The 16,944-nt window shown below is 43.4% G+C and overlaps 2 protein-coding genes across 2 annotated transcripts; one reads left to right on the forward strand and one right to left on the reverse strand.

Annotated features, from left to right (window-relative positions):
• Window positions 1-219: 219 nt before the first annotated feature.
• Window positions 220-7,129, forward strand: LOC134619922 (H-2 class I histocompatibility antigen, Q10 alpha chain-like). The gene is made up of 7 exons (XM_063465689.1): window positions 220-544; window positions 958-1,035; window positions 4,933-5,208; window positions 5,321-5,611; window positions 6,119-6,403; window positions 6,754-6,879; window positions 7,069-7,129. Exons 1-7 carry the CDS (start codon window positions 220-222, stop codon window positions 7,125-7,127), a joined length of 1,440 nt encoding a protein of 479 aa, XP_063321759.1. The 3' UTR covers window positions 7,128-7,129.
• Window positions 7,130-14,548: 7,419 nt separating this feature from the next.
• qrfp (pyroglutamylated RFamide peptide) lies at window positions 14,549-16,566 on the reverse strand. The gene is made up of 2 exons (XM_063465690.1): window positions 16,465-16,566; window positions 14,549-15,118 (listed from the first exon to the last, which is right to left on the reverse strand). The coding sequence occupies exons 1-2, from the start codon at window positions 16,564-16,566 to the stop codon at window positions 14,549-14,551; spliced, it is 672 nt and encodes a 223-aa protein (XP_063321760.1).
• Window positions 16,567-16,944: the final 378 nt, after the last annotated feature.

The raw sequence follows: 16,944 nt of genomic DNA on the forward strand, positions 1-16,944 counted from the left end.
CCACAACCACCAAACAGCTGCTCCTCTGATGACATCACACAGGCTTCAGAGGAAACATCAGAGGTCACAGACCAGAGGGCGGTGCTCGTGTCTGAGGGCTCTACAGCTGAATCTGCGCTCACAGCATGATTCATGTTGGCTGCTGCTTCCTGGTTTTAGCCAGTTCAATAAGTCGAGCCAGATTCTCCCAGATCAGGCAGACCATCAGAGGAAGGAATGATGTGGATGTCTCTGATGGAGGCCAAAGTAATAAAACCCTCTGCACCACGACCGTCACGGGAAGACGATCCTCCTCACAGGTCGGAGTCGTGTTTCACAGCTGGGAATCAAAGCCAGGACTTCCGAGTCCGGGCGTGCACGACACTGCTCATCCATGGGGGACTTTGCTCCTTCTCAGGCTCCTCAAACCTGGATGTTGTCCTCCCAGCTCTCGCCACAGGGCCCTCCTCCTCTCCTGACAGCAGGAAGTGTGACTCCACCTCCACGGCTTCATCCCGGTCTGCCTCGCTCACTCCGTCCATCCTGACCCGGCTTACTGAGTGTGGTTAAAATGATACTTTAGTCATCACATGGGTTTACATCAAATATAATAAACCTTTACCAGAAACCCACAGAAATAGAAACAACATCCTGAGAACAGACCTGGACAGAAGATTTTAAAATGTCATAAACATTTTACATCTTTGAACCACAGTCACTTAAATTTAAATGACCTAAAAATAAAACTCATCTTCTGTTTTAAATGTGCGTTATAAATAGAAAGGGTTTCACATTAAAGGTTAATTAAACTCAGCAAGTTCCACACATAACTCATCTTTCAGTTATACTTCTGTCATCCGCACACTTAGTGTAGAGGGTACTTTCCCCCGTGGGCTGTGTGACTGCGCTGCCTCATTCAGAGCATCTCTCTGTCGGACACGCAGCGTGAACTCGGATAAACTCGGTGTGATCAGCGAGCTGAGGCTTTAAAAGGATTTAAAATGTTCATCGTGGCTTTTCTGCTGCTGTGGGGTCCAGGACTAACGGAGAGCGCCGGTGAGTCCCCGTTTCTAACACCGGGCGGGTTAAAGCAAGCTGTGCCGTTAGTCCCGCGTGTCTGTGGGTCGCTTTGTTTTATTGAGAAACAAAGAGGGTGAACCTGAGCCGGGCACGAGCCTGAGACACCAGCTCAGCCAATGAGAGCCCGGAGTCTACCGACCGGCATCAGAACCGAGCCGGAGGGCGACGGACAGAGTCTTTACCGAGACACGTGTGACGGTTACTGTGGAGACGCAGCGGTTAGCCTTTGTGCGCGTGGTAACACGTGGCTAACTCATTCAGCATCAGCTGCACGCGCACAGACACGTCCGTTTGGTTTCGCGCCTTTATTTTATTTATTTTTATCGGTCTGTTCATCGATAAAGTTCAGATCAGATTAATTTTCATCCTGATCGATACAGAGACGAGGAAGTAACTTCAAACTTTAACGCCGACATCTAGAAATGACGTCACGGTAACGGCGGCCGCGCTCGTGACGTCAGTTCAACTTGAATTTTCACGTTATTTCCCGACTAAACGTCGTGAACAGAGCGGGGTCCCACTCCCACGCCGTTTCTCTGAGCGGTGATGTGGAAACAAGTGCCCACGAACCCGGAAATAACCCGTGAATATTTCACAGCGCACAGGCCTGCGTGTATATACTGTGTGTTACGGTAAAGGTGACAAACTACAAAAAGACTGCAGAAACACATAAATGTCCACAATAAACAGAAACAGGTGACACAGACTGACAGTGAACACTCTCACAGTGTTACCGCTGCTGTGCTGCTCCTATTTAAACTGCTATAAATATCTTATATGTCAGATGTTTCCCTCATGATGATATCCGGTCACCTTGAGCCACAAACAACAAGGTCGAAGCTACAGTCAGTTTTTGGCAAAGTGACTTTCATATATCCTTTAAAATAATCTTGTTGGCATTAAAAATGTATGTTTAAGAGTAATCTGTGCAGCTGACAGTGCAACAAATATGACAGTAGCTCAGGGTTGGTATTAATGTCGGTACAATAACAGAGTTATGAAGATACTTGAAAAACTATTTTTCAAATGTTATATAACGCCTGTGTAAATCCTGTTCACTGAAGTCTATTTACCAATATAAGTGAAAACATTACACATAAAAACACACAGAAATTTCAAAATAAGAGCCATTTGAATTTCTGTACAATCTCAAAGTGCAATTATTTTGAAATACAAACTCAGACTGACTTGATATTGATACTTGATACTGATTCAACTTTACCCAAGAAAACATGAAAACTAGCAGCTCAAAATAAAAATAATGAAGGAAGTCTTTGAAAAACATCATGTGCACAGATACCTGGAGCCCACAACACTTTCTACACTCTGAAGAACAGCTGTCACTGCTGGATTCAACACACACACACACACACACACACACACACACACAGTCTGAGTAAAATACAGATGAAGGCTGATCAGTATCGGTACCTCGGCTCCGTTCACAGCTGCAGTTTCGTCGACCGCGCCTCGCTGGCAGGAAACGTGAAAAAGGAAATCACCAACGGTTTAGAATAGAATAGAATAGAATAGAATAGAATAATCCTTTAATTGTCCCACAAGGGGAAATTTGGTTGTAACAGCAGCAAAAAGACACATATACAAACAAACAGTACACAGGACACAGAACAGAAACATACACAATTTTTCTTAAATATTTACATTAAGGACAATGGTTACTATATACAGAGTATTGTACAGTTATTAAATTAAATAAAAATAACTACAGATAAGAGGCAAACCAGGTTGTAGTGCAACTTGGTTAATTAACTTATTGCAGTTACAGTGCTGATGTAAACATCTATGTTTGTTGGGAGCAGTTCTGATTGTACAGTCTGACAGCTGCAGGGAGGAAGGACCTGCGGAAACGCTCCTTCATGCATGGAGGATGCAGCAGTCTGTCACTGAAGCAGCTCTGCAGTTCAGCAACATTTCCATGCATGGGGTGGGAGACTCTGTCCATCAGAGATGTTATTTTGGCCAGAGTCCTTCTGTCTCCCACCACCTGCACTGGGTCCAGGGTGCATCCCAGAACAGAGCTGGCCTTCCTGATGAGTTTATCCAACCTCTTCCTCTCAGCTGCCGATAAACCGCTGCTCCAACATACCACACTGTAAAAAATGACAGATGCCACCACAGAGTCATAGAAGGTCTTTAAAAGCGCTCCCTGTACTCCAAATGACCTCAGCCGCCTCAGCAGGTAGAGTCTGCTCTGACCCTTCCTGTAAAGAGCATCAGTGTTGTGGCTCCAGTCCAGTTTATTATTCAGGTGAACACCCAGGTACCTATACGAGTCCACTATCTCAATGTCCACTCCCTGGATGTTCACCGGTGTCAGTGTGGTGGGTCTGCGTCTCCGGAAGTCCACCACCAACTCCTTGGTTTTCCCGGCGTTGATCAGCAGCTGGTTCTGCTGACACCAGTCCACAAAGTCCAGAGTCCACTGTCTGTACTCTGAGTCGTCCTCACCTGTGATGAGGCCGACTATGGCAGAGTCGTCAGAGAACTTCTGTAGGTGGCAGCGTGGGGAGTTGATGGAGAAGTCTGCAGTGTAGAGGGTGAAGAGGAACGGTGCCAATGAGAAGCCAATGAGAAGTGTCGGTTTCTAAAGAGGCTTAAACAAAGAGAGAGAGCAGACTCAGGATTGAAGCAGCACACGGGCTCGTGCACAGGTCAGAGAGGTGTCAGTTTGTGCAGCAGTAACATGACACCAGTCTGTGTGGTGGCACCACCTCACTGCTCCACCTGAAGCAGCTGTCTGAAGGTCTGGTTTACAGAAACAGAAGTTTAAAGCTTTAAAAGCACTGAGACGACACTCTGCTGTTAGTTTGTTTCTACTTTTAGAACTGATCTGTGATCAGTGTGAGGAAGTGGTGTGAGCGCTGCTCTATAAAGGTTAATAATCAACGACTGACGCTGAGCTCGGTCACAGTTTTCTGGGTCACTAAAGCGCCTTGTTTGACCTGCTCCATCACCATGGTAACTAATGCTTGATGATGAGAGTTTGGTTTAAAATAAGCAGGAAGAGTTTTCACTGCTTCCTTTATTGTTCAGTGCAGATGTTCTGTTGTGTGTGTGCAGCGTGTTCAGCAGCACCTTTGAATGAAGCGTGCGGTGCCTCGTCAGTTCATGCATGAATCTAGTGACGCAGAAATGTTTAAATATTGTTCTTATGATGCTAATGTGCAGATGAGTCTGTGTTACACCGCTGGAAACAGAACACACTCAGACCCTGCATATCATCTGATAGTTAAACCTTTACTTAAAAAGCATCTCTAGACCCAGCAGTCTTAGCTAATTATAGGCCAATCTCCAACCTTCCTTTCATATCAAACATCCTTGAAAGAGTAGTTGTCAAACAGCTAACAGATCATCTGCAGAGGAATGGCTTATTTGAAGAGTTTCAGTCAGGTTTCAGAGCTCATCACAGCACAGAAACAGCTTTAGTGAAGGTTACAAATGATCTTCTTATGGCCTCTGACAGTGGACTCATCTCTGTGCTTGTCCTGCTAGACCTCAGTGCAGCGTTCCATACTGTCGACCATAATATCCTATTAGAGCAATTAGAGCACGCTGTAGGTATTACAGGTACTGCACTGCAGTGGTTTGTATCATATCTATCTAATAGACTCCAGTTTGTGCATGTAAATGGAGAGTCCTCTTCACACACTGAGGTTAATTATGGAGTGTAGCATGTGGGAAAAGTTGTTTTTAACACTGTAAGGCTTCTGTTCCTACTGCTGAGGTGAACAGATAAGTCTTTTATGTTTCATAAAACACACCCAGTAAATAGAGGCCTATTTCAAAAACATGAGTCGGATCTGCTGATGCTTCTCACATGTGTTTAATTAAATTTCCTTCTGTGACATTCAGACACTCACTCCCTCACTTACATCTACACGGCGTTCTCCAAACCTGTCGGCCTCCCGGGCATCCACGAGTTCACAGCCATGGGTTTGCTGGACGACAGGATGATCGACTACTTTGACAGCGAGAATCAGGCAAAGGTTCCCAGACAGGAGTGGATGAGAGAGCGTTTACCTGCTGATTACTGGGATAAAGGCACACAGTCCCGCAAGAGCAAGCAGCAGTGGTTCAAGGTCAACATCGGCATCCTGATGGAGCGAATGAGACAGAATGACTCAGACAGTAAGTTGTTTCTCAGTGTGAATGATTAATCTTGACCCACACATCATGGTGTCCTCTCTGAATCTCTGTTCTTCTGTTACCTTGTTCATTTCTGTCACTGTTCTCCCTTCAGACCTCCATGTTCTTCAGTGGATGCACGGCTGTGAGGGTGCAACTCAGCCTGACAGCACGCTCAGGTTTGTCCGAGGCATGGACATGTACAGCTACGACGGAGGCGACTTCCTGTCCTTCGATGATAAAAATGGAGTCTGGGTCGCTCCGACTCCCGAGGCAGAACCCACCAAGAGGAAGTGGGACGGCGTCCAGGTGCTGAAAGAGTACACCAAGGGATACCTGGAGAACGAGTGCATCGATTGGCTGAGCAAGTTTGTGAATTATGGACAACAGCAGCTCAAAAAGAAATGTATGTTTGTCATAAAATAAAAATAATATTATCATTTAGTTATTTTTAAACATTGTTAATAGACTTTATAGAATTAGTTGTGGTAATATGACCTGACATAATTATTGTGTTCTTGGTCAGTTTTATAGAAACGCCTTCACTGATGGATTATTGTGCAGGTTTAAACACAATCATGTCATTGATCACTGATAACATTCAGCTTCATGTGTGGAAATCAGTTCAAAAACTTAAACCTGAGATTTTGATTCTCGTCTGCAAACTTCAGTTTAAACTGTTATTAAGTACAAAGCAGTGTCAGCGTCCACGTGGATGAGCTCATATTCCACCGTCACTCAGTCTCTTTCACGCACCTTTGAGACAAATTGAACCAAAACACACAAAAACCATCAAACTAAGAGCCTCACCACGTCTGCCTCGTCTCACACACAGTTTGCCAAACGCCACATAAACTTCAAACCAAGCAGCAGCAACACACACACACTTATCACTTTCCATGTCCTCCTCCAGCTCCACCTGATCTGCATGTGTTTGCAAAGAACTCCAGAGTGCAGACAAACATCGTCCTCACCTGCCTCGCCACGGGCTTCTACCCCAAAGACGTCACAGTGACGATCAGGAGGAACGGACGTGTTCTGACTGCAGACGATGGTTTGAATAGCTCAGGACTTCTCCCCAATAACGACGACACGTTCCAGAGGAGAGAGTACGTGGAGGTTTTAAAGTCTGACACGTCTCCGTACAGCTGTGAGGTCATTCACGAGGCGACCGGTGTGAGATTGTTTAAGAGCTGGGGTAAGACACTGTCATGGTTTTAAAAATGTTCTTTTAACTGGAGCTGGAAACAGACTCTGCTGTTCACTGTGTGGGTTTGTTCCTGTCCTGTCATCTGATTGGTCAGTTTATGCAGCCTGGCCTGCCTCAGCACCACAGCAGTGTAATACCATGCACCACCTGACATTCAAAGGGAGCGCTGTTTCCCTCAGTGTAGTCATCAGTAAAGAGAGCAGTGCTGTTAGTCTGTTTATAAGCTGCTCTGTTCAGTTTTAAGGGTCACATGTTCCTCACCTGCACAGGTGATTTTCACAGCAGCACGACTGAAAATGAACCGAACGTAAACTAATGTTCTTGTTTTGTGTGTTTAGATCTCAGCATGTTATCTGTTCCTGATGACGATGGATCTGCCGTCATTGGTCTGGTGGCAGCACTCCTGCTCGTGCTCATCGGTGTAGGCGTGATTCTGCTGGTCCTACATAGAAGGCGCATTAATGGTAGGTGGAACGAACAGCCCGTGTGTCAGCACCGGGTGATTTTAAGTGTGGTGATGGCGCCAAGAATCAGACCATCAAACAAAAGCATCTGATTTACCCACTCTGTGTGTGTGTGTGTGTGTTTTCTCTGCATGCATGCAGAAACACAGCAGATGAGTTTTAATACTTGCTGTCTGTCTGTGCTCGCAGGCAGGAGCAGCGCACCGACACCAGAGTCACAGGAGCTGAATGATGTTCGTCAGGAGTAACAGTGAGTTTCTCTCTCATCGTTCTGCACTGAGTCACATTAGGTCAGGCCTCCTTCACTAACAGCCTGTAGTAATCTGTAGTGTGCACGCACGCTCAGATGTTTTATTAGCTTCATGTGTATGGGCTCAAAATGTGGTCATAAATAATTTGTACTTGTAAATCCGGATTTGTATGTGTAAAAAGATTTGTGTGTGGACTTTGCCAAAAAAACCCCTGCAAGTTACGAGTACGAATTTTGACCCTATTTTTCTTCCTTTCATCTGATTGGTCAATGTCATGTCAATCACAAATTTAACTATCCAATCAGAGAACAGATGGGTTTGGCTGTCGGAGGGGCGCTTTTTTAAACTGCAGGTCCTTGAAGGGTGATACAGTTTGAAGCTGGAGGATCTCTATGTAAATATCCGATAGCAGCTAGGTCCGCTAACTTTCAGCAGCTGTTGAAAGGATAAAGTTGTGGTATGTCAGTGGTTAGAAATACCATCATTACTTTAGGATTAGTTTAACACAAAGTCAGGGCTGACCCGGGACCATTGCTGTGAGTCACAGTGCGCAGCATAAAAGTCCTTTCACATTGGACGCAGGATGTGCTGCTAATGCTAACTGCTAACTAAAAGCTAAGGATACAGAATTTGTTGCGCTGGCTGCTGGGCTCTGTGGGTTTTTGCAGCAGCTCTACCTGTACTAGATGCACCTGCTCCTTGTTGTTTCTATCTCTGACTTTATGTCCTCTACAAGAGTTCGTTTTGCTAGTTCTTCAGATGTTCAATAAAAACATGTATGCTAATTCATAATGAAGAAAGCTTTGTAATGAAGACTGTCATTTCCAAAACACTGCCCGACCCCCCCCCCCGCGGTCCGCAGCGCTGTTGAAAAGGCTGTGGAAGTCCCTGTATTAAGCACGTAGACCTGTGGCACAAAAATCACCAAACTCAGACGACCACAGACTGTTTTCTTCGTGGTGATGAAGGAAAACGCTGGGTTGGCATGTAAAAGGGCATTTATTCCCTTCAAAGACCTGCAGTTCAAAAAAAGTGCCCCTCCGACAGCCAAACCCATCTGTTCTCTGATTGGATTATTACATTTGTGATTGACATGACATTGACCAATCAGATGAAAGGAAGAAAAATAGGGTCAAAATTCGTACGTGTAACTTGCAGGGTTTTTTTGGCTAAGTCCACACACAAATCTTTTTTACGCACACACAAATTCTTTTTACACACACAAATCTTTTTTACACACACACAAATTCTTTTTACACATACAAATCTTTTTTACGCACACACAAATCTTTTTTACACATACAAATCTTTTTTACGCACACACAAATCTTTTTTACACATACAAATCTTTTTTACACACACACAAATTCTTTTTTACACACACACAAATTCTTTTTACACATACAAATCTTTTTTACACACACACAAATTCTTTTTACACACACAAATCTTTTTTACGCACACACAAATTCTTTTTACACATACAAATCTTTTTTACACACACACAAATTCTTTTTACACATACAAATCTTTTTTACGCACACACAAATTCTTTTTACACACACAAAACCTTTTTTACGCACACACAAATTCTTTTTACACACACAAATTCTTTTTTACACACACACAAATTCTTTTTACACACACAAATTCTTTTTTACACACACACAAATTCTTTTTACACACACAAATCTTTTTTACGCACACACAAATTCTTTTTTACACACACACAAATTCTTTTTACACATACAAATCTTTTTTACGCACACACAAATTCTTTTCACACATACAAATCTTTTTTACACACACACAAATTCTTTTTTACACACACACAAATTCTTTTTACACACACAAATCTTTTTTACGCACACACAAATTCTTTTCACACATACAAATCTTTTTTACACACACACAAATTCTTTTTACACACACAAATCTTTTTTACGCACACACAAATTCTTTTCACACATACAAATCTTTTTTACGCACACACAAATTCTTTTTACACACACAAATTCTTTTTACACATACAAAACTGATTTACAAGTACAAATTATTTATGACCACATTTTGAGCCCATACATGTGTCGTTTCTCTGCCCTCAGATGTGTAACTGCCTCCGAGCGTGCACAAGTCACAGTGAAGGCTCACAACATGAAGCACACAGTGAGGCGGTGTGCATGGTTCATGGATCCAGGTGCAGTTTTGTGTGCGCTTGTTTTCTGCACAGTGTATTTATGTTTCATGTGCACATGTTAGTGAATGAGGCTCAGAGTGAGTTATAGCACGACACCATCACCGTCTCTGTCGCCGCCTCTGAGCTGAGGACAGCAGCTGTCCTGACTCTGCTTCCTCCTGTTGTTGCTTTCATGATGATCCAGATGTTCACAGCTGGTCAGAGGTGTGGACTGCAGGTGGACTCTTCTCCTAAGAGTAGATGCAGTCTGCGGTTTAGCATCGTCCTGCTGAAACATGAAAACATCGTCTGGCTGGATGCTCTAACAGCTACCTACCTGTCAGCACTGATGGAGCTATTCCAGATGTGCCAGCTGCCACACCCAGAGGCACTGATGCACCTGGAGGTGTGGCAGGTCTCACCACCGTCTTTAAACTTCGCGCTGCCATCACCCTGACACTCTTCTCCACCCACTCCACCCTGCTCTTCTTCACCTCTCCTGTGAAGGAGGAGGAGGACGCTGGCTCATGTCACTGACCAGTTAACCTGATGAGTTTCAAACTGTTCCTCCAGCTGTTTCTTTTAACTCAAACTTCCTTTTTTGTTTACCTCGAACCGACTCTGAGATGCATCACTGCTCAAATTGAGCTAAAGTTTTGATCCATGGGCTTTGCTGGTTACCAGTAACTGAACATGTAAAATAACGCTGCTGCGTTCGTCCCTGCAGATGGATCAGAACCAGCCGGCTGAGTCCTGCAGCGAGAGGAGATCAGAGCTTCCACAGAAGCACATGGAGACTCGGTGGGACCAGATTTACCGAAACAACACAAACATTTACTGCAGGGGTTTGTTGCACTTTACAGATGGATCAGCATTAAATGGAATTCCATTTAATTCAATGGATGGGTTTAAAGAATTGTTAATGCCCCCTGCAGCCAAATCTACGGTGGCCCTGAGAGGACCAACTTCAACAAAAAAGCAAACAGAAAACAGAAAACACTGGAGAAGCAGACAAAGCACAACTACAGTGTTTCTGGGGACACAATACTGTGACGGACCGGCTGAGGAAGTGACAGAAACCAAAAGATGCGAAGAGCTGAACTGAAACACGCTTAAAGAAAGCTTTAAGGGATAATCTGTGAAAAATAATGTAATAATAATGTGTGTTTTAATCACGATTCATGTAACACATGTTTGCTGTTGGGGGTGGGGGGCAGAGCAGGTCATCCAACTCAATTCAATTCAATTTTATTTATATAGCACCAAAGGTGCTTTTTCTGCATTTTTCTGCCTTTGTTGTGTTTAAATGAGCTTTTGTGGTGTTTTGTGTGCTTTTGAAGCTGGCAGCATGGTGGCACGGTGGTTAGCACTGTTGCCTCACAGCAAAACGGTCCTGAGTTCAATTCCACCATTAGGCCGGGGTCTTTCTGTATGAAGTTTGGATGTTCTCTCTGTGTTTGTGTGGGTTCCTCCCACTGTCCAAAGACATGCAGTTTGTAAGGATAGGTTAATTGATTAATCTAAATTGCCCATAGGTGTGAATGGTTGTCTGTCCCTGTGTGTCAGCCCTGCCACAGACTGGTGACCTGTCCAGGGTGTACCCTGCCTTTCGCTCTATGGCAGCTGGGATAGGCTCCAGCGCTCCCCGCGACCCCGAAAAGGAGAAGCAAATGGATGGATGTTTTTAAAGCCGCAGTGCGTTTGACGCCTCAGGGCAGTATCAGAGTTTAAGAAATGTCGTCAGTTAAAAATGTGAGTTCAGGGCTTTGAGAGTCAAAGGGAGCGGTGACACATGTGAGAGCACGTCAGTGTTGAACGGAGGTCACAGACTGAACCAAACACTTTTAAAGCAGCTCAGAGCCTGAGAACATGTTTGGTCTGACATGATGCTACAAATATACCAGTGCTTTAAGTTGACATATTTTTGACGGCACAGGTACTCATGTGTGACATTAGATGTTTGTTTGGGAACATACAGACCGTCACTGTGTTATCATTAACGCTAACCGTCACGCCATCATGAGGGTGAGCAGTTAGAAAACAGTAATAATGAATCAACATTAATGTTGGAGTGAGGCAGCTGAGGGTAACAATGTTAACAGGAAACACAATTAATGACACTGATTTCATGTTTAATAAAAGTGTGAAATATCTGCTGTATGACTGTGTGTATGAGTTTCACTGTGTGATGATGAATAATGACGAGGTCAATAAAAGCAGGACTGACAGGTGTTTAATATTTAAAGCTTTTAATTTGAAAAATGTAATGAAAGTTAATATTTCTGTCTTTTGGGGGTTTTTTTTTTAAAGAAATGGGACCAACTTTTGTTCTGTGTTCAGATCACTTGTTAGACTGCTGTGGTTGTTTTAAAGTGCTTTATAAATAAAGGTGATGATGAACAAACAAACAAACATAACTTTACTGTTGTGTTTTCTAATTTTTTGTTCCATTGTTAAATATTTAAATATATTTTAGGAAGCATAAAACAAATGTTAGAGTTTTAATGCTTCTGTATTTTTATTTTCTATAACTAACAAAAAAATCAATGAGTTTCTGCCCCGAACATCTTCTGAGGTATTTTAATGACGCGTTTCTTTAACACTACTTCATTCTAGTCATTACTTTTTACTCCACTACAGATATTTTACAGACGGAGTTATTTTGGAAAATATTTTTAGAATAAAGACTTAAAGTGATTATAAACCTTTTTTTTTAAGTCAGAGCTGGCTGTGTTTGCAGTCATTCATTAAACTTAATATTTATGGATGCATTTTGCACTTCTCTCTTACACAACGTCTGTCTTACTTGTGTCTGTTTTTATCTTTAAATTTTGATTTTACTTTAGTTTTTATGTGACTATATAAACTCCTGCAGTGTCTGATGGAGTCTTTTATTTTAACTCTGCTGCTTTGTTGTTTCTAACTTTCAGACGTCTCTGATTTCAGACTCGTTTTGCAAAAAGCAAATAAAAAAAGTCTCAAATGTTACAGTCTGCAATTTCATCTTTGTTGTTTGAATTATTATATACCAGACTTGTCATAAAGTAAAAACCAGCACATTGATCCTGCATGTGAATGTCGTGGATCAGAGCTTGTGTGATAAGAAATGTAGCCACAGTCTGCAGATGCTTCTCTTAATTGTAGGTTTGACATTTTTTTGATGCAAACGTGTGTTAATGCGTGTCTCTGTGTGTCTCTGTGTGGTTCTAGTGGTCACGTAGGAAAGGTCAGTGTACTGTAAAATCATCGGCCTCATTTACAGTCTGTACTCACAAGCATGTAATTGAAACCAATATTTCTATGAGAAGCAAAAGTAGAACGTGCATAAAAACGATCCAGCGACTAACAGCGGTGACATTAAGGAGGGGTTGGTTGGTAGGTGTGATTAAGAAAAGGAAGCAGGGAGACTGTGACCTGAGAGGAAGGCAGAAATGTTTTAAGCCTCTGATAATTGTCACAATCCCTGACTCCATCCCTGTGTTTGAGGGCTTCAGTGTTTATGGGCTCTTGTGTTGCTTTTGTTCTTAGTTTTGTTGTTAGGGATGGATTTTCATTCATACTTTGGTGTTTTGAGTCTTTCGTTCTGTAGTTATATTTTCCCCTCTAAGTTAATCCTCGTTCAGTTTCCCAGTGTTTGTTTGGCACTCTGCGTCTGTTATACTTCCTCCTCTGTCTGATTATCCTGATTGCCTACAGCTGCGTCCTGTTACCCTCCTGTTTCCACTTCCCTGATTACCCTCGTGTGTGAATAGTCCTGTCCTTCCCCTCACTATCCTTTGAGTCTGACGTCATTAGCCATTCCCAGGTCCAAACTCAGCTTCAGGTCCCAAAGTCAAACGAACACTGCGGCATCACTGAGAGTTAAAAACTGTCTAAATTCTTTAATCTTTAATAAAATGATCAGCGTTGCTGCTTTACCAGGTGTAACAATTAAGTTTAACATCCAGGCATCCAAAACAGGATTTATTAAATTAACAGAGTTAGAAGTTAGCAGGAAGTTAGCGGAAGTTAGCAGGAAGTTAGCGGAAGTTAGCTCGCTAGTTTCGCTAGTTTCCACCTAAGCATGATATAGCATGTTCTGACTGAGAGACTTCTGAAGAAATTCAAACGTACAGCTCTGCTATCACTTCCAACATGAATGAAGACAGAAAACTAAACAGCAGTGACGTTTGTAGGGTTACTGAAGTTGGGCTAGCTGGTATATAATGATGTGCTACATGATCGCTAGCTACACAGCTATGTTAGCATAACATAAACACAGTGAAGCTGGAGGATGAACGCTAACTTGTTTCCACTGGATAAAAGTTAACGTGAGGGTTCCCGATGGTTAGGGACAAATGCAATCGCATGGCAGGATGCTGTAAACGGACCAAACTTCAGTCAGGAGAACAACTGAGATAATCCATCCACAATACCAGGTTAGTCATTAATATACTGCTGCATGGGCTGAGCTGTAGTTACATCGTAAGGGTTTAAACACTGAGCTTTAAAATGAGCAGTGGTAATAAAAACCAAGAGAGGCTGACAGTGATCACTGACTGTTTTTAGGGGCTTGTTCAGATTAAACAGAACAAGATACGAAGCATTAAAACATGTTAAAAACACAACAGCCTTAATAAACAGAGAGTAGTTTGTACCTGGAGGCAGGATTCATACGTCATCACTTAAAGATAAAAACAAGTCAATAAGGGACAAACATGCAGTTCTGTCAGAGCAAAGGAGGGAGCTGAACATGCGACGCATGTCGGGAGATGAAGGGCAGGTGATGTCACCTGGAGGGAGTGGCTGGAGCAGGCAGACACAGGCTGTGGTGCTGTTTCCTTTTTGCTCTCAGGAAGAGCTGGTGCATTCCTGAGATAAAGGTGCTTCTGAAGAGTATACAGTGAAAACAAGACAACGTCCAGCCTTTACAGCTGTGCCGAGAGCTGCACCTCCCAGCTCTTTATTCATGAGTCATGTTTAAGCCAACAAACAAACACACTGACAGAAGCTCCATGTACATGCTATATTACACTTTCAGATTAGACACGACGAGCTGCGCTTGTTCTGTACATCCAGTAAAACGATATTGTTTCAGAGGGAAAACGAGAGCATAGGATAAAATCTCGTTTCTCAGGTTACCACATTTATGCAGATACGTGTTTTGTTTTGTGCCATGTTGTTCTGAAAATGAAATGAAAAGGTGTCACATTTACAGAGTTCATGATGTGTGCTATAATCTGGCAGTCACCTCTGAAGCGTATCAGCCTTTCTTTCTTTCATCGCTCTCGTCTCTCGTCCCTGTTGAAACTCCGTCCTCGTCAGTTCCACTTGTCCTCCTCTGTTCTCCATCTCCTCCTTCCATCCACTCCCCGTCTGTCCATCTTTTCCTCCCAAAGCGGAAACCAAACCCTCCCTTCTCACGGCTGACAGCTTGGAGTCCTCCCGCGATGGAGGTCAGAGCATCGTTCCTCTTCCACCCGTCCTCCCCCTCTCCCCCCTCCTGGTAGTGCATGCTCTCCAGAGAGTGACCCTCGGGGAAGGGCGACAACGGCTGGGCCATCAGGTCTCCTCTCTGGGCCCGCAGCAGAGCTTCTTCTTCCCACGACCCATCATCCTCCTCACTCTCCTCACCTGGCTGGATGTCTCGAGGCCACTCGGCCCAGGCTTCACTCCGGATGTCCCCCGGCTCTTCCAGAGCAGCCTGGAGGTGCAGGAGGGTGGACTCCAGCTCAGATCCACCCACTGTGGGCAGGAGGGCGGTGGGAGGATAAGGGTATGATGTGATGGGGTGTGGGATGGAGGAGAGGAGGGCGAAGGAAAGGAGGGCGAGCTGCAAGGCACGAGGATGAAAAGAAAGTCTCATCTGGAAACAGAAACAGACTTTTATCAGCAGGTTACTGATGTGTTTATTAGCTTTGATCAGCTGATAATAACGGAACTGAAATATTATCAAACAAATGGAAAAAATACTGCATTTGAAGTATAGTATTCGGTTTAAATTTTAATTGTAATGAAAGAATACGAGCAGAGAAAAAGCCAAAACAGCAGCTCTGTTTTACATGGTAGACGCTGACTCCGCCTGTGAACCTGTGACTCCATCACAGTGCAGCAAACTAACCCTGCAGTCTTTAAGTGACACAGTTATCCTGCCTCAGTTTGTTCAGCAGCAGGTTTCACACTGTGATAAAACATCATGTGACACGTACAGATTTAACAACATGAGCATCCTTCCTTTAACTCTAAGCTCTCTTCTTCCTCTCCTTTATCATCTGTCTCCATCTCTGAGTGAACTCAGCTCTCTGCCTTTTCTCCCCCTGAAATAAGCAGCTGGACTTTAGCTGCAACACACTGTGAGACAAACACACACACAGTTTGTGTGTTTGCTGATGTTTGTTGAGCTCATAGAAATGCTGCCTTTCAAATTACTCGACACTTTAAAAACGTCACTCCCTTCATGCTCGCTCCTCTTCTGTAGAGCTAGATAGATGCTGAAGTACCAGCAGTGGTTAAATATGGATAAATAAAAACTCCGGCCCACTTTAACCCCTGACTGTGGCCCCCAGTTGTTCCTCATTCATCTCATTTTACCTGGTGATTAACAAACAAACAGGGTTTCCTCTCATGTGTTTCTGTTTAGGCTCAAATCAGTTTGATATGTAAAACATCAGGAGTAGAAAATACAGATACTTGTTTAAAAATGTAGGGAGTAAAAGTAAAAAGTAGCCAGAAAAAAAGTACTCAATTAAAGTTCAGATACCTGAAAATTCTACTGAAGTACAGTAACAAAGTAAGTATATTTGCACATGTGAAAAAGGCTTCTTCCTGTTTGTCTTTCACAATAAAAGCCTTCAACGTACCGTGGTGAGCTCACAGTAGAGAGAGATCTCGCTCACAGCTCACAGAAATATTTCACAGCAGTTTGTGTCTGAGACTAAGATAAAGTCTAACCTTTGGTTTTAATAGTTGTGATATATTTCTAATATTTAACACAATCATCTTCTGATGCATGTTTGTTGTTTTTAATCATCAGTCATCTCTAAAGCTGACTGAATTTCAGTAACCTGCTTGAAAAGTTCTAAACTGACTGAAACGTTGTTTCTTGAATTAATCTGGAAATAATTCCCTGAAAACACCAACGAAGAAGACACACAGCAGAAACCTGCAGCCGTCTCTTACCTTGTTCTGTGTGCGAGGACCTGCTCTATCTCCTTGAAGAATCTCCACCTCTGACCTTTTTAAAAACTGCCCGCTCTCCTCCGCCGCCCCGCCGTCACCCATTGGTCACTCGGCTCTCTGACGCATGAGAAGGCGAGCGCCGACCACGATAACCTTCATACTTTCCTCTGAGAAACGATGACCCGCTTCATCGCAGAGGCCCAGCGAGTCATCGCAATTATCGCCGTTTGATTGTTGAGGGTGACTCATTAGGACATTTCTGAGGACGGCGAGGGATTCCTTCCTTTTATCGCCGCTCGTTATGAATGTCAGCTCGCTGGGGAAACACAGACACACCTGAAAGAATGTCCTTCATGATGAGGAATCATCTCTGTGACGAATCCAGACCTCAGACCAAATGATGCTGCGCTCTGAGTCAAATTACTGCCAATTATGTGACCACAGATCTTCTGAGAATTGATTTCTGAGAAAAATGTTTCA

The sequence above is a fragment of the Pelmatolapia mariae genome, linkage group LG22, assembly GCF_036321145.2.
Source record: "Pelmatolapia mariae isolate MD_Pm_ZW linkage group LG22, Pm_UMD_F_2, whole genome shotgun sequence".
NCBI classification, from domain to species: domain Eukaryota; kingdom Metazoa; phylum Chordata; class Actinopteri; order Cichliformes; family Cichlidae; genus Pelmatolapia; species Pelmatolapia mariae.

Bases quoted from the DNA above. Each gene is read 5' to 3' on its own strand.
- LOC134619922 (XM_063465689.1), top strand. From the start codon at position 220: ATGTGGATGTCTCTGATGGAGGCCAAAGTAATAAAACCCTCTGCACCA. The intron at 545-957 runs GTTAAAATGATA...GTGATCAGCGAG, and splicing joins GACCCGGCTTACTGAGTGTG to CTGAGGCTTTAAAAGGATTT. The intron at 1,036-4,932 runs GTGAGTCCCCGT...TGTGACATTCAG, and splicing joins AGGACTAACGGAGAGCGCCG to ACACTCACTCCCTCACTTAC.
- qrfp (XM_063465690.1), bottom strand. From the start codon at position 16,566: ATGGGTGACGGCGGGGCGGCGGAGGAGAGCGGGCAGTTTTTAAAAAGG. The intron at 15,119-16,464 runs GTAAGAGACGGC...CGTGCCTTGCAG, and splicing joins GTCCTCGCACACAGAACAAG to CTCGCCCTCCTTTCCTTCGC.